Here is a 20,109-nt window from a genome sequence, read left to right as displayed (position 1 = left end):
GCTGCACAAAAAATTCTCAGACCAACTAAGAGAAAAAAAGGATAAATACAAAAAATGGAAGGAAGGATACATAACTAAGGCAGAATACTAACAAATAGCTCATACCTGCAAAGATGAAGTTAGGAAAGCTAAGGCTTTGAAGTAAGACTTGCAACAAATGTCAAAAACAATAAAAGAAAGTTTCTTTCAACTCATAAAAAGTCAACGAAACAATAGGTCCATTAATGGGAGAAGATGGCAAAAAAGTAACAGGCAGTAGAGAGAAAGCAGAACTGCTTAATTCATACTTTGCATCTGTCTTCATGCAAAACAACCACTACACAACTTATCAAAATCAGAACTGTAACGGACAGATTAAGCAAATTAAAATATGCAAAACTAAGGTAAGAGAACACCTGTCCACTCTAGAATGATTCAAATCACCAGGTCCTAACGAACTACATCCTTGAGGTCTGAAGGAACTGGCAGATGTGATTTCAGAACCATTGAAACATATCTTTCAAGTTCTTGGAACACTGGGGCACTACCTGAGGACTGGAAAAGAGCTGATGTGCTTCCCAACTTCAAAAAACCGGGGGGGAAAACAGATCCAAGAAATTACAGACCAATCAGCCTGACATCAATACCTGGGAAGATTTTGGAAAAGATAATCAAGCAATAAATCTGCAAACACCTAGAAGCAAACAAAGTTATAACCAGATGACAACATGGGTTCATCAAAAACTGATCATGCCAAACCAATCTTATTTCATTCTTTGACAAAGTGACTAAATTAGTGGATTAGTGAAATGCTGTGGCTATAGTACACTTAGATTTTAGTAAAGCATGTGATAAAGTAGACCACAACCTACTTCTTGACAAGCTAGAAAAATGTGAGATAGACAGCACCACCACTAGATGTGTTTGTAACTGGCTGACAAATTGTACTAAATGTGTAATCCCCAATGGAACACATGGAGAGAAGTAAGCAGTGGGGTACCCCAAGGTTCCATTTTAGGCTCATTACTCTTCGATATTTTCATAAATGATCTAGATGAGGGAATAGAAGGGGAACTAATCAAATTTGCAGAGGACACTAAGCTGGTAGGAATATCCAACACCCCAGAAGACAAACTCAAGATCCAAAAAGTTCTTGACAGACATGAACACTAGGCCCTATCTAACAAAATGAAATTCAGTGTAGATAAAAGTAATATTTTACATTTAGGCAAGAAAAACCAACTATATAGCTACAAACTAGGTGAGAGGCATCTTGGAGTCTTAGTGGACAATCACTTAAATATGAGTCAACTGTGTGTGGCAGCAGCAAAAAAAGTGAATGCAATCCTAGGTTGCATTAATACAGGGATAGAATCAAGATCATGTGAAGTTCTAGTACTGATTTACAAAGCCTTAGTAAGACCACACTTGGAACACTGCATCCAGTTCTGATCACCACAATATAAAAAATATGTTGAGACTTTGGAAAAGAGTGTAGAGAAGGGCAACAAAGATGATTAGGGCACTGGAGACTAAAATATAAGAACAATGGTTGCAGGAATTGTCTAGTGAAAAGAAGGACTAGGGCAGGGGTAGGCAACCTCGGCTCTTTTATGACTCATGGACTTCAACTCCCAGAATTGCTGACTCAGGAATTCTGGAAGTTGAAGTCCATGAGTCATAAAAGAGCCGAGGTTGCCTACCCCTGGACTAGGGGATATATGACAGCAGTGTTTCAATATTTGAGGGGCTGCCACAAAGAAGAGGAGGGTCAAACTATTTTCCAAGTACCAAAAGGCAACATAAGAAACAATGGATGGAAACTAACCAAGGAGAGAAGCAATCTAGGACTAAGGAGAAATTCCCTAAAAATGACAGCAATCAACCAATGGAATAGCTTGCCTTCAGAACTTGTGGGTGCTTCATCACTGGAGCCTGGACAACCATTTGTCTGAAATGGTATAGGATCTCCTGCTTGATCAAGGGTTGGAAGACCTCCAAGCCCCCTTCCAACCCTATGATTGTATTCTATGAAGTATATTCATACCTTTTTCTCTTCTTGCAATGAAGATTCTTCAGGTGATACGTTCAATGTCATGCGGGAACTCATTTTGGCAGATGGTAAGGATTTCGCTGATTTTTCTTTACCTGGCTTTGCCTTTCCTGTAGCAGGAACTGCAGCAGCAGAAACAGGCGAGGAAAGGAAAGTCGAAGTGGGCAGGTTTACTGAAGGGATAGCCAGAATAGTTGCCAAGTAAGGATCCATTTCCTCTGTAAGGAAAATGGGTCATTTTGATGAAACAGAATAAACATTACATACTCCAGAAGATGGTAAAGGACAGGAAGCCTGGAGGAACGTTGTCCATGGGGTCGCGATGGGTTGGACATGACTTCGCAACTAACAACAACAACATCAAAAATGTGCAGCTATTTCTAGATCACGAAATGTCCTTTAAGTGATATGCCAGGAGCTATATTCCAAAATAGCAATAGATGAGCCAAGACAAAGTCTACATTTCATTTACACTTAAATAAAATGGAATGCAATTAATATAATAACTCCCTAGGCAAGTATTTGAATTTGTTCATCTTTCATGTTAAAAAACTAAATTGGTAATAACATTTGTACCTTGGCAAACATGTTGGAAAAATATTTTTAATCAGTTGAAAGCCAAAAGACCTAAAGCCTTATAGTGATTCTGTAGTCTGTGTTTGTCTTACCAGTTATAATCTGGATGCATCTGGACAGAAACCAGGATTTGGCTTGTCTAAAGTAGTAGTCCTCAAACTTTTTGGCACCAGGGACTGATTTTGTGGAAGACATTTTTTCAATGGACCGGGGGGGGGGGGGAGGAGGAGCATGCAATCTAAAATACCTTGCATGTGCAGTTTACTGTAGGGTTCGCCCTCTAATGAGAATCTAATGCCTGATGAGCTGAGATGGAGCTGAGATGGTGATGCTAGCACTGGGGTGCAGCTGCACGTACAGGTGAAGCTTCGCTCACTTGCCTGCCACTCATCTCCAGCTGAATGGCCTGATTCCTAACAGGTCACGGGGTTGTTGATCCCTGGTTTATAGGGTTTGACACCAAGAGCAGAGTTTCAGTGGAACTAACTCAGGAATGAACAGTAATTTAGAGCTATCTGGATTACTCTTTATTTTTTCAAGTTACATGTGCAGGCTAGGCTGGGCTGAAAAGGAAAAGGACTCTTGAGAATTTTAAGTGGGCAATCTTGCTCAATCAAATACAGAAAGGGTCCCCAACCTGTGGGCTGCAGCCCGGTAGTGGGCTGTGGTCTTCTGGCCACTGGGCTGTGGGACAGGCTGGCCAGTGTGCACACATGTGCGTGTGCACACCCACTTGCACTAGCTCGGTGACACACCTCAGGGCGTAAAAACAGGATGCCGCTGAACATTGGGGTACAGAAACGGGGCGCTGCACCACACAAGAATGGGGTAGGATTAGTGAGTATCACGCGGGTGCTAGCCCTGCCCCGTTTGCATTGTATGTGTGGTCGTAGCCCCGTGCGTGCGTGCGTGCGTGCATGTGCATGTAAAATACTTCCCCTTCCCTTTCTGTCTGGTCCATCAACTGGTGACCTCTGAAATAGAGGTTTCAATCCAGAACAGAATTTTAAAATAACACTTTTGAGAAGATGCTAAAAATCCATTATGAGGTAATGCCTACGGTAAAATTTTCTTTCAATATAGCATATAGGATAGAACAAGCATGACACAGAATATATAAACATTTTCCTTTTCCCATGTTTTACCTGCTGCTTTTCCTGAAGCCCCATAACAACTAAAGGAAAGACGGATTTCATTTTCTAAGGTTGCTGAAAATGATGCAAATTTGCTCACAGGTTTTCCTTGATTAATAGTTTTTTCTAAAATAAAGGAAAATGAATATTTATGTTTGAACATGTAACAATTATTACCAATGTAGCTATTATTTCTTGATGAACTGGGCACTTACTTTTGGTTCACTGACTGATATAGTTGATAAAAAAAATTAAATTAGGTAAAAAAAGCTTCTCTCAACTGGTAGAACTCTAAACTGCTATAAGAAGCTTTATTAATAATCCTGAGGTTCTAAATGAAGAGAACATTAGGAATGTGATTGGGGATTGACTCATTTTTGAAGAGAAACCATTTCAGGAAGCAGCCTTGTTTTGTAGGAGTCACTTATTTGGATACAAAGTATTACAATCACTACACAGATTTCCGTACAGTACTAGTATACAATAATCCCAGATTCTGGATGATAGGTCATTGTTTACAGCATTAAGGTAAAAAAAAAATCTGTCACAGAAAAGTTACTGCAATAAGATAATGCTTCCAGGCAGAGCCCAAAACACCCGGATTTCTTCAGTGTCCACTTAAGCCAGGGGTGTCAAACTCGCAACGTCACGTGACGTGTCACAACATATTGTAACTTTTTTGCCATTGCTGGCAATGGGGTGGGTGTGGTTTCGCTATGATGCATCCGGCCCACGGGCCAGCAGTTTGACACCCCTGATTTAAGCAAAGCTGAAGTTAATTGGTTAATTGGCAAAGCTTTAGCAGGGCCTCAGTGCTTTCCCAAACATTTGAGGGGTTCATTAAAGGCTTTCAACAAAATCATCATGATGTTCAAAAGAGGTGGAACTTCATCACCTGCCCTAGAGATCCCTGGGTGCTGCACTTCTAGATCAGATCAGATCAGATCAGATCAGATCAGATCACAGAAGACAAATTTGATGTCTAATCTTCCACTTATACATAAGGAGAAAAGATATACACACTATCATGGACAAAGATGTTTTGGAAGCATTATTTGCACAAGCCTGTGTTTCATTAACCAAAAAAAAAATTATTTCTCTCTCTTGTACTAAGAAAACTGCAGGTCTCTGGTATGCTGCACTGGAAAGATTCTATGGTAGAAGTCTCAGCCAGGGTGGGCAGTTCTGAGTTTGGACAAGAAACTGAATTTAGGTAAATTTCTAAATAAATTTGGCTCAGCTGGTTAACAAGATTTCTGCAGAATAGCATACAGTCCAGCACCAAATATGGAGCCACTGCAGACAGCTCACGATCTTTAGGCCGCTCTGAATATTGAAAACAGTGATTGGGGAGAAATTAAGTTTAAGATGTAGATGTAGAATGAAGTATAGTGAGGTGAAATAAATTGTACATTTGTAGAGCAATCAAAGATTCTCTCTGGACAACTCAATTATCACTCCTCTAGCAAGCCAAGAATTATAAATTGCATTGCTGTCTTGGAATAAGTGACCTTTAATGCCTGATTGCAAAGACTTGCTCTTAAGAGAAAATAATGCCTTTGACTGAGTTGCCTTGTAGAGGCCTGACATATGTACAAGAGATGGGCAAACCAGGAGCCAATTTCTAGCACCTGGCTAGAAACCCGGAAACTGTGAGTTCTAATCCCACTTTATGCATGAAAACCAGTTGGGTGACTTTGGGCTGCTCACTCTCTCTCAACCAAACTCACTTCACAGGGTTGTTGTTGTGGAGAAAATAGGAAGAGGTATAAGGTATGTTTGCTGTTTTGAGTTATTTATCAAAATAATAAAGGCAAGGTAAAAAAAATCTAAAATTAAATAAAAATTTGCTTCTCTAGCATAACATTTAAAAGTCATGCTTGCTATATTAGGGATATTTCTTCCCCAAATAGTCAATGAATAGGGAACAAAATAACTATCATGATAAATATCCAAAAACAATAAATGTTTTGGAAAGGTTTAAATAATGTGCTACCACTGCTTATTAAAAAAACAATTCAGAGTATTATATTAGTAAAACTGCATATAGGAATATGCACTATATGGAATTTGGTATAGATATAGAGCTTTTATAAGTGAAGCAAAGAAACTGCGATGAATTATGGATTTTACTACTTGAGGGAATGGTTGCACACAAAAAGAGAAACATGCATTTCTGAAGCATTTTTATGAATAATGAAACCATGGTTTGGTCATCTATAGTTACCTAAATGATCTTTTTAAAATATTCACTCAATTACCTGGCTTTATCTCATGTTCTTCTAGGGAACCAAAACTTTCTTCTTCATCTGTTAGTCTTATCTGAGGATCTATTATATGAATGAAGAAACTGTGGTTATCTTTTATCACCTTCACTTTAACTAAGGTTGACCCTGGAAAAAAGAAAACAAAAAAATAATTAGTATCAGAATGGGCAGTCATGATTCTAATGTTAAATAATCCATATAACAATTACATTATACAAATTGCTAGAACATTTGCTGAACATCTTCTGAAATTAGATATAGCTGCCTAGTTCTTTTCCATATTAACTTATCTAGTATAATCATTAAAGTAAAATACATACTGATAAATAAGTATAATTTTCAAAAACAAAGTGCAAACAGAATTTTCTTAAAATACTTTAATTAAATTGATTTGATACATAAATATCCCCTTAGAATTTATATCAATAATTAACCTCCTCTGTCTAGCATATTAATTTTAATTAGTGATACAAACTCATTTTTAAATAGCACTTCGTCAGAATTTAATAATTTTAAATATCAGAATTCAAAACACACCGATCAAGATCTATTGAGCTATCTCTTAGTGAACTTCCTTCAATGTATGTTTCTTTGCATTTAATTTCTTCTAATACATTTTGTGTACTTAAGAGTTGAGAATTATTCCTGCAATGGACTCAGTTAAATAACATGTCAGTTTGTCACATTGTTTCAACTGTTCATTTTATATTAAAGCAAGTCCTATTGAACATAGCTGGGCTTAAGACCCTATATTATCCCACCTTCAGTCCTCACTATTTTATTCCCACAGCCAGTTGACCAGATTCTTATGAGAAGCCAATAAGCAGTATGTACCTGGAATTTCATCTTCCAGCATGTTCTGCAGCAATTACTTTTGAGAAGTGTTTTGTCTGCAATGTGGAAATAATATCTAGCCTGCATGGCTATAGTATTAGTCATAGAGAGTCTTATCCTCCAATTAATTTAATTTCTGATTAAAGTTTCAGGACAATGTTTATACTATGTGACAAGCACATAAACATGATTTCAATGTCCAATAGGAAACCTGCACAATATGAAAAAATTACCTCTTTCAAACATTATTTTTTCTGCTTGGATTTGCCCTCCATCAGTAGGGAAAAGATAATGGATAGTCCCTGAAACTTGAATGGGATTCTCACCCATATTATATCCAAGAAACTAGAAGAGAACAGTTATAGAACAATATATTATCAAATTAAATAGAAGTAATGGGGAAACTGGGAATCACTAACAAATCAAATCAGGAAATATGGTTTCTTTTACTAAATCAACCTTTGGCGGCTCAATTCCTTGGAATTAAAAATAAAAATGAAATCAACATTTGCAATAGTTGCCTAATTTATTTTGTTCTTTTTGCAGATCAGAGAGTTTCACATCGGTTTAGCCCATGTATAGGTGATCTCTCTGGTCCTAAAGCAAAAAAGAAAAATACAAGTGAAGTTTTTCAGACTGAATGGATTTGTTGACTTATGTACTAGGTCTTGCTTCTGGAGGTCCTAAGGAAAGGGCATTCCTTGGGAGGACACTTCTTGTATAGGTTTTGGCAATAAACCCTTTATTAGCTTCTTGACTACTGAGATACAGTATGCTCTGCAAGCTAAGTAGAGGAATCACCTGTCTAAGGCAGGGGTCTTTAAACTTGGCCCTTTTATGACTTGTGGACTCCCAGAATTCCTCAGCCAGCCAGTCATGAAAGGGCCAAGTTTGAAGACCCCCTGGTCTAGGGTAAAAAATCTGCAACAACTGCCTATTATTTTACAAGAAATGATTTCAGGTGTTGGTATTCACTTTAAAAGTGGAAGCCTACATGCCTTAGGACAGGGGTCTTCAAACTTGGCCCTTTTATGACTTGTGGACTTCAACTCCCAGAATTCCTCAGCCAGCATGCTTGCAGAGGAATTCTGGGAGTTGAAGTGCACAAGTCATAAAAGGGACAAGTTTGAAGACCCCTGCCTTAGGACCTATCTAAGAACCACCTCTCCTGTTATGAACCTGTCCAATTGTAAAGATCAACAAGAAAGGAACTGTTGAAAATAAGATCATCTTTTTCCATCAAACTGTTGTAGAAAGATCACCTTGCATTCTGCTTTCCATCTTTATCCTGATACAATTATGTACTTAAAAAGGTTAAAGCCAGAAAACCAAAGGTGTCTGTCTATCTCCATCCAAGACCCCACAAACTAATTGTTTCCAAAACCTTTGGATGGTTCCATAACTTTTGATACATAGATAAACATAAGTAATTATCTATAGATATTAACTTCTCCTCCCTCCACTGATGCCATCATATTATCATACTCCTGAAGCTTTAGATGGATGGTTTTCTTTTAAAAACTGCTTTGATTAAAATTCCCTTCCAGGAAATTTATAAAAGCTAAGAGCCAAACAAACATTTAAATAACCAAAATAATACAAAATAAGTAATAAAATGTCCCAGTTTGCTATTATTCTGACATCAGAAACTCCTAAATATTCCTGGCAATTAACTAAAGTCAACAAAGCCCTAAAAAGAATCTAAATTAAGGTCTTTGCAGACATAGAATCTATTATGGGAAATTTTAGGGGTAACAAAGCACCACGCCAGAATATTGCTGGGGCACAACTACATTGATTGTGTAAGAAAATCCAGGCTACAGACAAAACATTAGCACTGGAGACTTCTTGAAAGGTGCAACCTATTACTGAACCTTGCAAGGGTTGACATAGTAACTAGAATTATTTCCAGTAATTTACACAATCCTTAATTGATTCACCTTATAATCTTGCTCTGCAGGCAAAGGAGGCACAGTTTGTTTACTCTGTTTCTGCAACTTGGCCTGATCTTCAGCCTCTGATGATTTGGATGTTTCTGCTTTATCCTTAGAACCCTTTTTCTTCGATGCTTTTCCTTCTTCAGGAATGGGTGGCTCTTTACCCTGGCCTTTCTTTTTTCCATCAGATTTTTCCTTCTTCTCTGCTTTTTTTAATTCTTTTAAGCGTTCTTCTTCCAACAGTCTATCTTGCTCTTCTTTCCAGGCCTACAGAAAAAGGAAAGCTCAGAGTCAGACCTAACATCAAATGTGGATTTTAACACAGCCAAGCAATTTGGGTTTTGCCCCAACAAATCAATCCATTATTGAAAGGCTTGTTTATTTTTCTCTTTAGAAAAATTGCTATTTTAGGCAATTGTTGCAAGCAACATGATTATTTGCTTGCATTACATTTCAACTATCAAGTGATTTAGACATTACTATAATATGCATTATTTAATACTGCATCACAGTAATACTACTATGATCACAACTGCTAATTTAACTAGATACATTCTTATATCTCAAATACATAAATAGAGGAATAAGTGGTATTCAGTAGTAATCAGTAGTTACCTTGAGAGATTCATCTCTGACAAATATATTTTTTTCCTTCTCAGGTACAAGTTCAGATGAAACTTCTACTTTGCTTTTCGAAGAACCTTTGAAATTTGAGAAAGCATAAAGATTGTAACCATACCATATAATATGAGACTGTTATATAAATGGTTCCTTGGGTAAGTGTCAAATATTTTAAGCAAGCAAAAAACTGACTCTGTGTAGGAGGATGTTTTCAATGAAATTCAACAGTATGTTTCTCCTCAAAAAAGCACTTTCCACTGATGGAAACAGAAATATGCACTTTTTCATTCTGGCCTAATAATTGGCTTCAGAAAAGCTACTCTCTCATAATCATTGGGAGAATTAAACAGATCTATCTCTTGTCATGCCTGAAAATTGCAAGTGCTTTTCAGGTAGGAAAAAGCATAGCTGAGTTAAGTAGCAGTATATAGCTGACCTTGGCTGATCTTCCAAAGCTAAGTAAGCCAAACCTGTTTTATACTTGGATGGGAGACCACCAAGAAATACCAGGATAGTAGAACAGGTTAGGAAAAAACATCTCCAAAGTTAGCAATAGCTACTTCCATATTCGTGTAAACAAAAAAGCAAGCAATACATACCCTCCCTTGCTTTTATTGTTTGTTTGTGTAATTTTTATGTTGCCCATCTGAGCTTGCTGATGTTTTGTGTATATGTCCTTGAGGATTGATGTTGAAGACAAGGATGCATTTCAGAAACTGGAAATTTTAATCTGTATTGGTTAGGTTTCTGGTTATGTAGCAATGGTGTTTTTGTTTGGCTAATAAACTATAAACCAGGCTGGAATTTAAAAAAAAAAACTAGGAAGAAGGCAATAGCAAACTACCTTAAAAGAACATTATAGGTCAAAGTCTACAAGATTATCATGAGCCGAGCTTGGTTTGAAGGATCTAAAGATGACATATTTTGTTTGGCATCACCTGGCCAAACAACAGGTGTAATAAAAATGGATAGTGCGCTGTTGTAGAATTAATGTTTGCTACTCATATAGTTAAAGAGAGCAGGTCCTTTTCTTGCAGGGGGACAGCTAGCACGCTGCCCATGCAAATGTTCAGTAACATTTAAAGAAACTCCACAGCATAGAAATACTGGGATTGACCAAACAAGGATGTATTAGGGGTATTTAAACAATTTAGTCCCTTTTTGACCTGTGTGCTTAATAAAGAGCTTCATAGTATGAAAAAAGACTTCAGTCAAGCTGTCTGCAATGATGAGTCTATGTGTGTGAATGCATGTTTAATATGTTTTAAAAAATGTTCCTTTTGCCAATATTTCTGCAAAATTAATTGGCCAATAACCCATTAACACAGACTGCTATGCTCCTTATTCCCATGGCCCTGGTGTAAAAATACAAAGGAGCAGCAGATCATACTGAGTATCCTTTGTTTCCTATGCCAGAATATTCAAAACATTTTTAGTTTTGCTTCCACAGAATAATGAAGCTGTTTGGAGCTTTGCTCCACTACACAGCAGTCCATTTGGGACATTCAGATGAAACGTTCTGAGTGAGATGCCTGGTTCCAAACTGAAATATAACAGGTTGCTTATGTCACAGACACCGCTAGATTATATCTGTAGGAGAGGTAGAGGTGGGGGGAGGGGGGAAAGCTAAACGAGTCATCAGCCTAAAGTTATTGTATTCCCACATCTATCTCCAACCCCTCTTGAATTCTGTTGATACTTATCTAGCGCCAATTATTAGCACTGAATGTTAGTTGACCAGATTCTTTATTGTTTGAGCAATAAATCTCAGTAATTCCAACATATGATTCTGATTCTTTGCACCTGTCAATACCATAAAAATACTTACTTTTCGCTTTCTTTGTAGCAGCCCCCTTTTTGCCAGAAGGTGGAGACTTGACCTCAGCAGGAGCTTTCTCCATTGCCTCTTTAGCTAATCTAAGTTCCTCCAGTTCCTTAGCCATTTTTTCTTCCTGGTATTTGGCTTCTTCTGTCACTATCCATTCATCAATGGAGGCAGCCACCATTTCCAAATAATTCCTGTAAAATGTATTACTGCTATCAATCAGAACAATGACTAGAAAGGCTCTTCTCCTTGACCTTGACCAACGAAATTTCTTAGCAGACTAGGTGCGTAGCAGGCCTCTTTTGCTGGCACGAGGGGGCAGGCTAGTCCCAATCAGAGGAGGCAATTCCTCAGATACCTTGGAACCATGCCATGGGGTTGTTAATTTAACTGGGTTTTAGATTTACTCTTGGGGCTTGAATTTAATTTAATTGTTTTAATTGATTTTAATTTTTTGTATTTCATGGTTTTAACTGCCCTGTAAACCGCCCTGAGTCCTACGGGAATAGGGCGGTATACAAATCCAATAAAATAAATAAATAAATAAATTTACAGTTTTAAAGATAATAACCAATGCCTTGAATTGGATCTGGAAGCAAAATGATAACCAATGCACCTTGCAGAACAGCAGTATTATGTGCCAGCCTAGGCCTCCCAGAACTGTGTACGCTGCTGCATTCTGCACCAGCTATAGCCTCCAAATACTCTTCAAGGATAGCCCCATGTAGAACTTGTTGCAATAATCCAACCAAGAGATGACTAGGCCATCAATGAACAGGCATAGGGTCTCATGATCCAGATAAGAGCGTGACCCATGAAGTTGCACAAAGGCCTAGTCATGACTATCACTGCTCTTTGAGCAGGAGTCACAAATTCCAGAACAACTTCCAGGTTGCGCAGTGGGTCTGTCTGGGGTAGTGCAACACCATCCACAAGTAAAGATGATAAACAACTGGATCTGAGATCCTTTGCACACAGCTACTCCATCTTGCCAAGGTTCAGATGAAGCCTGTTGTCCCCCATCCAGATACCTACAGCCTACAGCACTGAAAAAGGGCAGCTATAGCATCACTTGGATCAGGGAGATGGAAATGTACAGCCGTCTTAAATCAGTATACTGATGATATCACATCCCATGATGTCAGATGATCTCACTCAGTGGTTTCATGTAGATGTTAAAAAGGAGTGGACAGAGTACCAAGCTTTGTGGCATCCCACAAGTGGTAGCCATGGGCTGGACCTCTTGCCCCTTTTTGACACCAAATGGGACTGGCCTTTGAGAAAGGTGGTGAGTAATTCTGCACCACTCAGTCCCAAACCCTGCAGCCGGCCCAAATGGATACCATGGTCAATGGTACCTAAAACAGAGAGTTCAAGGAGAGCAAGAATGGATGCGCTACTGCCATCCCTTTTTACTGTTGTAATTATAATCTTTAAGATAATTACTATTTTAAAAAAACTTTTGATAATTTCCTTTGTGTTATTCAAAATGTCTGGCACAAGTGTGAAATTTTTAAAAATATATTGTTACCTACTTCACCTTTTTTTTGAAATTCAAAAATATGATGGTTAAATCTCATTGGATGTTACCTATTGGGAAATGATTATTGTTATATAAAATCAGTTTTCTTTTGCTAACTATTAAACTGTACAAATAATTTACCAACAATGATGATGAAGTAGCACCAGTCATTCATCATCAATGAATTATTATTCAGTTATAATTCACTCCCTTTCCACATGATAATAGGATAGTATTTGAAATCCATTTTACCTGAACCCAACATCAGAATGCAGTGAAATGTTCCACAACTCCTGGAATTGACGATGTTGGTTTATGGGATTATGAAGGACTATCAGCAAAGAGTTATCTTGAGTATGATAATAGGAATCAATGCACCTATAATTCTGAGTTGCATTGTGAAGGACCTGTTAACAAGAGAAGAATTAATACAAATCTCTTTTCATTAAGAGATTATCTGTAGAGGTGATGCAGAAGAAAAGACAATGGGTACATTTATTTGTGCCAACTGATTTATAGGCAACTGATAAGATACCAATAATAGAAATTGTGAAATGTTTTACAACGTATAGTCGAAATATAAATGATTGTATAAAATAGCGAACAATATAAAAATAACATTCAATTTGAAAAAGTGAGGAAAAGAAAAAAACTAAGGCAAGACATAATATTTAAAATAAGAAAAGTAAATGAGTAAAGATACAGTCAAGTGAAAAAATAAGTTAATCCCATGTAAAGCTTTTTTTTCTTAAGATGTGAATATTTGAATATTTTATCTTTATTCAAACAGTATGAAGATAAAGGTGATGTGTCATGGTTCTGACAGATGAAACTCTTCAAAAGAACTTCGAGGCATTGTTTACCTTAAAGAATTTTTTATTCGAGAAACAAAGTATCAGCACTACATAGTTGAAACTAGAAACTAAATTCCCCTCCCCTGGATGCAAAGTAACAAAGTGCAATTCCCTCCTCCAATAAACAGTCATAAATCACATTCCCCTATTAGCTTGAAGCACGGGTTTCTCCCCAGCTTTCCAGCCCGCCAAAACACAATCAGCTCTGGGCCCAATGTCCTTGGTTTCCCATGGCTGAGTTATTATTGTTATGACTAGCTGGACTCTCATCCCTATTCCCCCTCCCAGCAGCAACTAATTCTAAAAGCAATAGAGAAAATGGCTGCATTTCCATTTGTTGTCAAAGCAAGAACATCCGATGTTAGCAGCATTGACATGATGTAAATGGATAAAATGAATTCTACAATCCCTTATTCAACAAACAATTAACAGATATGCCATTTCCTTCTGTGGAAAAAGTAAATACCCCCTTGCTCTAATACCTGGCATTGACCACTTTGATAGAAATGACCTCAAGGAGGCATTTCTTATAATTGTCTACCATTCTCTGATACTGACTGAAAGCAATATTTTTCCCATTCCTCCATGCAGAATTTTTTCAGATGTACAATATTTGTGGGATTTCTCGCATGCACAGCTCCGTAGCATCTAATAGGGATTTAGAACGAAGCTCTAAGATAGCCATTCCAAAATACCAAATTCTTGTTTTAGCTATTTCTTTACTAGAATGTTTAGGTCATTGTTATACTTCAAGGTCCACTTTGGGCTGAACTTCAATGCTCTGACAGATTACTTCATATTACCTTCAAGGACTGTCTGGTACAATGAAGAATTCATAGTGGATTTCATGGTGGCAAGCTGTCCAGGTCCTGATGCAGCAAAGTAGGCCCAAACCACAGCATTTCCACCACCATGCTTTATGGTTGGTATCAGGGTCTTCTGGTGAAATGCTGTCCTTGGGTTTTGTCAAATTTATCTTCTGGTACTTAGCAAAATATCTTTGCCTTATCGGTCCAGAGCACATTGTTACCTAAGTCCTGGTTTTTGCCCAGGTATTCATGAGCAAACTTGAGTCTTGCCGATGTTCTGTCTAGACAGCAAAGATTTTAGCCTGGCATACCTCTCACATAGATCTAAAGTCCACATAGATCTAATTTGGGCAGGGTCTTTCTAATAGTAGACTCATACACTTTTATATCAATAGTGGAGAGAGCTAGCTGTAGGTTATGTGACTGGGATTCCTAAAGACTTTTTTCAGTATATTACATTTTGCTCTGGGGTTGAACTTGCTGGGACAACCTGACCTGGGTACATTGGCAGTTGCTTGAAATCTTCTCCACTTACAGATAATCTTCTAGATAGTAGAATGATTGATGTCCAAATGTTTGGTGATTTTTTTCAAACCCCTTCCCAGACTAACATGCATTTCTATTTTTCTTTTTGTAAGTCTCTGAGAGCTCTTCCAATTTAGACATGATGATATTACACCCTTCAATGACACAAGAGAAATGAAACTAAATGTCTGAAGTTTCAGTAGGACAGGTATCTCCCAGATCCTCTCTAACAGTGTTCTATTCATGTGTCCCTCCTCTGGTACACCTGATTCTAATTTTATATATTTGATAAATTTACAGCTTTTCCACATGTGAAATTTTCATTTATGTTTACTTAAATTACACAATATAATGTAAATGGTGCATATTGTCATTAGTATATATCCTTTATCAATATTATTGAAATGAAGATTAAATATCTGTACACTGAAATACGTTTAAAAAGTCAAAAATTTCATTGGGGTATACTTTTTCAACCTGATTGTAAGGACAGACGACATATAAATTTCAGGATCACCACTGAGAAGGCCCAATGGAGAGTAAGCACAACATGGTTATCAGCAATTTTCTTTTTTCTTTTTATAAGAGTTTTTATTGAATTTTATAGGGTTAGGAAGAGGATATAACCAGGGTAAGGATCAGGATTTGGGATGGGGTTAGGATTGGAATTAGGATAGGAACAGGGTTGGGAACAACATTGGGGTTGGCCCCCAATAACATTTTCAAGCTTTAGCAAACAGACTATTGTCTGGGTATATATGTTTGATTAACACTAATTAATATAACAGTAAATAGCTATAATAAACATGCTAAACGATAATCATATACGGTATCAATTAGTCAATACATATCATTCTCCTTACTAATATATATTCAAAATAAACATATCACATTCACTTCTCGCTAGTTCGTTTTCCTAACCATTGGTAAAAATTATCCCATGTTTTAAAAAAAATTGAGTCCTCTTTCTCTTTACTCTTTAAAGTTAATCTGTCCATTTCTGCACATTCTAAAATTTTCTTGGTTAAAATCTCCTCAGTTGGTAGGTTTTCATTTTTCCAGTATTGGACAAATGCTATTCTCGCTGCTGTCAAGGTCATCTGCAATTTTCAACATAACACAGGTGGGCATATATGGATGGGTTATTTTGGTAATAGGCTGGTCTGTAATGGGAAAGATGACCTATTAGTATGTTAAGAGCAAAACTGATTCAATGGCAGTGTTTTTGTAACACGCAGACAGCAAAGTGTCCCACTCAACATCCTGATTACCACTTCCTGTACTTGAATATTCACATAGAGCATTCAAACAGAATGTAAAGTTACCAGTATGTGACTCATACTAGCTAAGCTATCATAGTACCTAAGCTATCAGGAAAGATAATTTAGCAATCAAATCTTTGATGACCTTGAAGAATCTCGGAGAACTTGTACATTATGTACTAGACCTTTCTAACAAAGTTCATATGTGTTCAAAACAGGCAAAGTCCTCAGTTCCATACACACACATACAAATATATGTATGGTCCCAACTCTAATACAATTAAACTATCTAGGAGGGCACTGCAGTCAATACTATTAAAAACTACTGAGAAATCAAACAGGGTGAGTGAAGTTGCACTTCATCTATCACTTCTGAAGAAAGCCATTTGTCAGGCTGACCATGGTTTATTTTGATCCATAATCTTGAAATATTCTAGAATAACAAATGACTTCTCCTAGAATATCCATAGCTACACAGAGAACACCTTTTCGAGTAATTGTCCTCAGATTAATCTCAACCTTTGGTATAATGTTGAAAATATAAACTTATTTTCTAGAAATGCATGTTAAGCAGGTGCTCTGCAAGAATGTTTTCTAAATGAGGCAAAAATTCAAAGTTACCTGGAAGAGGAGTTGTGGTTGAAAATGTTCAACAAAACTCCAGTCATTCAAACACCGCTGCTGGGTCTTTTGGATGGCTGAAATTACCTTATGAAAGAAAAGATAAAATTTGGCTCATTTAATAAATTTTGGGAAGGAGGTGAAAAATAATCCACAGTGGTTTATTTTCTAGCTTTAGAATCTAATTCATTTTAAATTGATCAGTGTAAAGCCTCTACATTTCTACACTATCATATAAATCTAACATCTGTGGTAAGATGAGCAGCCAATAAATATGATTGATTGACTGATAAATAAATAAATCTGCATATTCAACACCTTATTTTCTATAAAATGGCCCTTTTCTTCATTAACATATCAATATCTTCATTCTGTGTATGAAGTTGCTATTAAAAAAAGAAGAAATAGAAAATGTCACTGCCTTTTCTAAAAATGTTAGCACTCAACCAATACTGTCTAGAACACACATGTCAAACACAAGGCCTGGGGGCCAGATCCGGCCCGCGAAGTGGTTTCATGCAGCCCGCGAAGCCATCCTGGAAACAGTGAGGGAACGGCCCTCACTGTCTTGGCCCTGGCCCAGAGACCCTCCTCCTGCCAGAGACCCTCAGATCTGTCCCACTGCTGCCCAGGCCCCCATAGGCACCCTTGATGCGAACGATATAGAGCTGGCCACGCCCACCCAGTAGGCCATACGCACTTTAGCCACGCCCACCCAGTAGGCCACACCCACCCAGTAGGCCACGCCCACCCAGTAGGCCACACCCACCCGGCCCCCTGAGGGCAACCGCAATGCTGATGCGGCCCTCAATGAAATTGAGTTTGACACGCCTGGTCTAGAAATTACAATAGTGCTCTCTTCACTTCCAACATTTGTGGATCTATTGGGGATATACAGACAATAGAAGAACACATATATTCAAAAGTTTATATGGCCTTCATAAGTAGAAAGAAACTCTGAAAGTGAATTTCTTAAATTCAGCTTTAGAGACAGGCTAATCTCAATAACAATTTGATGTTGTTTCTCCTGGGATTAGTCTTGCAGTACACCATGCTTTGAAAAATGAATTATAACATTTACATGTATTTATGTGACGTCTATTTTGCTTTTAATCATTAAAGCAATTTCAAAATAGTATGATTATATTAAATATATTTTAGGACTACCTACATCTTTCTTTCTCTCATTGTAATTCTCAATATGGAAGCTAAATGATTTTTATCAGAGGTTCATTTTCTTTTTAAGAAAGCAGCTTTTACACCCTCTTTGTAGAAAGCAAGTTATAATACAATCACATAACCAACTTAATGCACAGAGAGGTTGGAAGAATCTCTCAGGTATAATTAATACCTAATTTGAAGTTCAGCTCATACTTGCTTTTTCCATTTTTTTCTTCACTAGGAATCTTTAGGATAATTCATGTTAAAACCCATTACATTTCAGGTCATTTATTTCATGATGAAGCAATTCAGCCACTTACTGTAGTACCATTCTGTCATAATGCCTAAGGTGCTAAACTACATGCAACCTGAAGGAAGAATATATATCATTTTTGATCAGCATAGCATTTTTAGGGGGTTATTGGTTTTATTAATGCTCATTCTTAAATTAGAACATGTTCTAAAAGTACTCTTTTTCCTCTGTTTTCCTTTCTTCACTCTAGTTATCCTAGTAATGGATTTATACCAGGGTTCAAATTCACAATTGACTACACAACACACTGGGCAATTTTGGACCATTCAGCCCAATTTATCTCATATTTACTATAGGGATAAAATTAGAGAATGTTCAGGACAACCTCTCAGAGCTATTAATGCAGAAAATAATTGTAATAGTAATATTAGATCTCTATTTATGAAAAGAGAAAATGCTTAACCTATTTCCCTTCCTCCTTTACCACCAATGAAACAAATAGCAGCACTTAAAGAGCAAGCTCAGTTGTAAAAATGGCAACAGAGGAAAATGTTAGAAATTTTTAGACAACCACTTTGTCAATCTTCAAAGTAGCATGAAAAGCTTATTAGTTTAGAAAAGAATGTGGAGATGATTGAAAAAAGGACACTGGAGTTCTTTAAGTGGTCATCTGTGTTATTCACAACTCCTTGTTGAAAAAAATCCCTATTTTGTGAAAACCAGCAAATACGATGAGATGAAACAAAGATTATGGATGTTCTGTACTGATGTGTAACCCACACACGTCAATCTCAGATATTAAGTATATGAAAATACATTTTCACTTCCTTTTCACTGCAAACAATAAAACTTTAAATACACAAACAATACAGAATAACAGATAGGAATATGAAATATTTGATAACTGTCAACAGCATCATTTTTTCAGAACAGAACAATGAAATGAGAGGCTCCAGTTCTACTTATGCAGCTAGAATATAGCACACATATCTTTACAAGATCAAGTGTTTCAAGCTTCTTAAGAGATTCAATCTATTGTATATTTTTTAAAATTAAAAACAAGGAATGCTCAGTTACTAGAACGTATTTATACATTCTGCTTCTTATTTCAGCAGTTCTTACCTTATCTACAGAATTGTTCAGATCATTTTCATGAACATCAGCAATCAAATCTGTGGAATATATTTGAAGATATATACAAAATATTTAGAAATGTTAAATTCTGTTATCTGGTTCCCATTACTTAAATGCTCAATGAACAGAATGGGTGCTATGCAATTGTAGAGATGGAGGTCAAGGATATGAAGGGACCCTGCGCAGAAAACTGCCTGCCCCAGTATTCTGTTATCCACATGTCTATGAGCTCATTCCAATTAGCACTGCCAAGGACTGCAAGGAACCAGCTAGATAAGGAAGACTCTGCCCTGGCTTGGGATGTTCAGATATTCTCTAAGATTGACTAGGGAGTACACCAATAAACAATGCTTTGGCTGTGCGTAATTTCCTGCTTGTTAAAACTGTATAAATACAATAAACTCTGCGTAGGCAGACAGACATATTTGGGATACCCGACATTGACTGGTCTCTGAATGCCACATGCAATCTTCAAAAATTATATTCATATATTCAAAGCTTTGTCTTTTCTTCTTCTCTTGGTATCTGCTTTTATATATACTGCTCAAAAAAATAAAGGGAACAGAAAATAAGACATCTTACTATTAAATATAGTACATTGTGTTGTTTAAGTGTTCCCTTTATTTTTTTGAGCAATATATTTATGCATGAAGACTTCAGGCCATAGCAACTATATTAACATCCATGGCTTCTATGGCAGAATCACCTTTTTTTAAGCCTTCCTCAACATTCAGGCTTTTGAA

General features: G+C 37.0%; 1 protein-coding gene across 1 annotated transcript in view; it reads right to left on the bottom strand.

Moving 5' to 3' along the window:
- The window catches only part of SPAG17 (sperm associated antigen 17), a gene marked incomplete at its 5' end in the record, with an annotated part of 120,744 nt that overhangs the window by 56,273 nt on the left and 44,362 nt on the right, over positions 1–20,109 (bottom strand). The window contains 11 exons of the mRNA XM_081318920.1: positions 2,027–2,250; positions 3,754–3,867; positions 4,852–4,926; positions 6,003–6,134; positions 7,076–7,187; positions 8,783–9,046; positions 9,395–9,480; positions 11,229–11,419; positions 13,000–13,154; positions 16,819–16,905; positions 19,355–19,404. Coding sequence (XP_081175046.1) covers positions 2,027–2,250; positions 3,754–3,867; positions 4,852–4,926; positions 6,003–6,134; positions 7,076–7,187; positions 8,783–9,046; positions 9,395–9,480; positions 11,229–11,419; positions 13,000–13,154; positions 16,819–16,905; positions 19,355–19,404 — 1,490 coding nt within the window. The remainder of the gene's footprint in view (positions 1–2,026; positions 2,251–3,753; positions 3,868–4,851; positions 4,927–6,002; positions 6,135–7,075; positions 7,188–8,782; positions 9,047–9,394; positions 9,481–11,228; positions 11,420–12,999; positions 13,155–16,818; positions 16,906–19,354; positions 19,405–20,109) is intronic.

This window comes from Vipera berus (genome assembly GCF_964194415.1).
Source record: "Vipera berus genome assembly, chromosome: 2".
Lineage (NCBI taxonomy): Eukaryota > Metazoa > Chordata > Lepidosauria > Squamata > Viperidae > Vipera > Vipera berus.
This window is presented reverse-complemented; position numbering and strand designations above follow the sequence as displayed.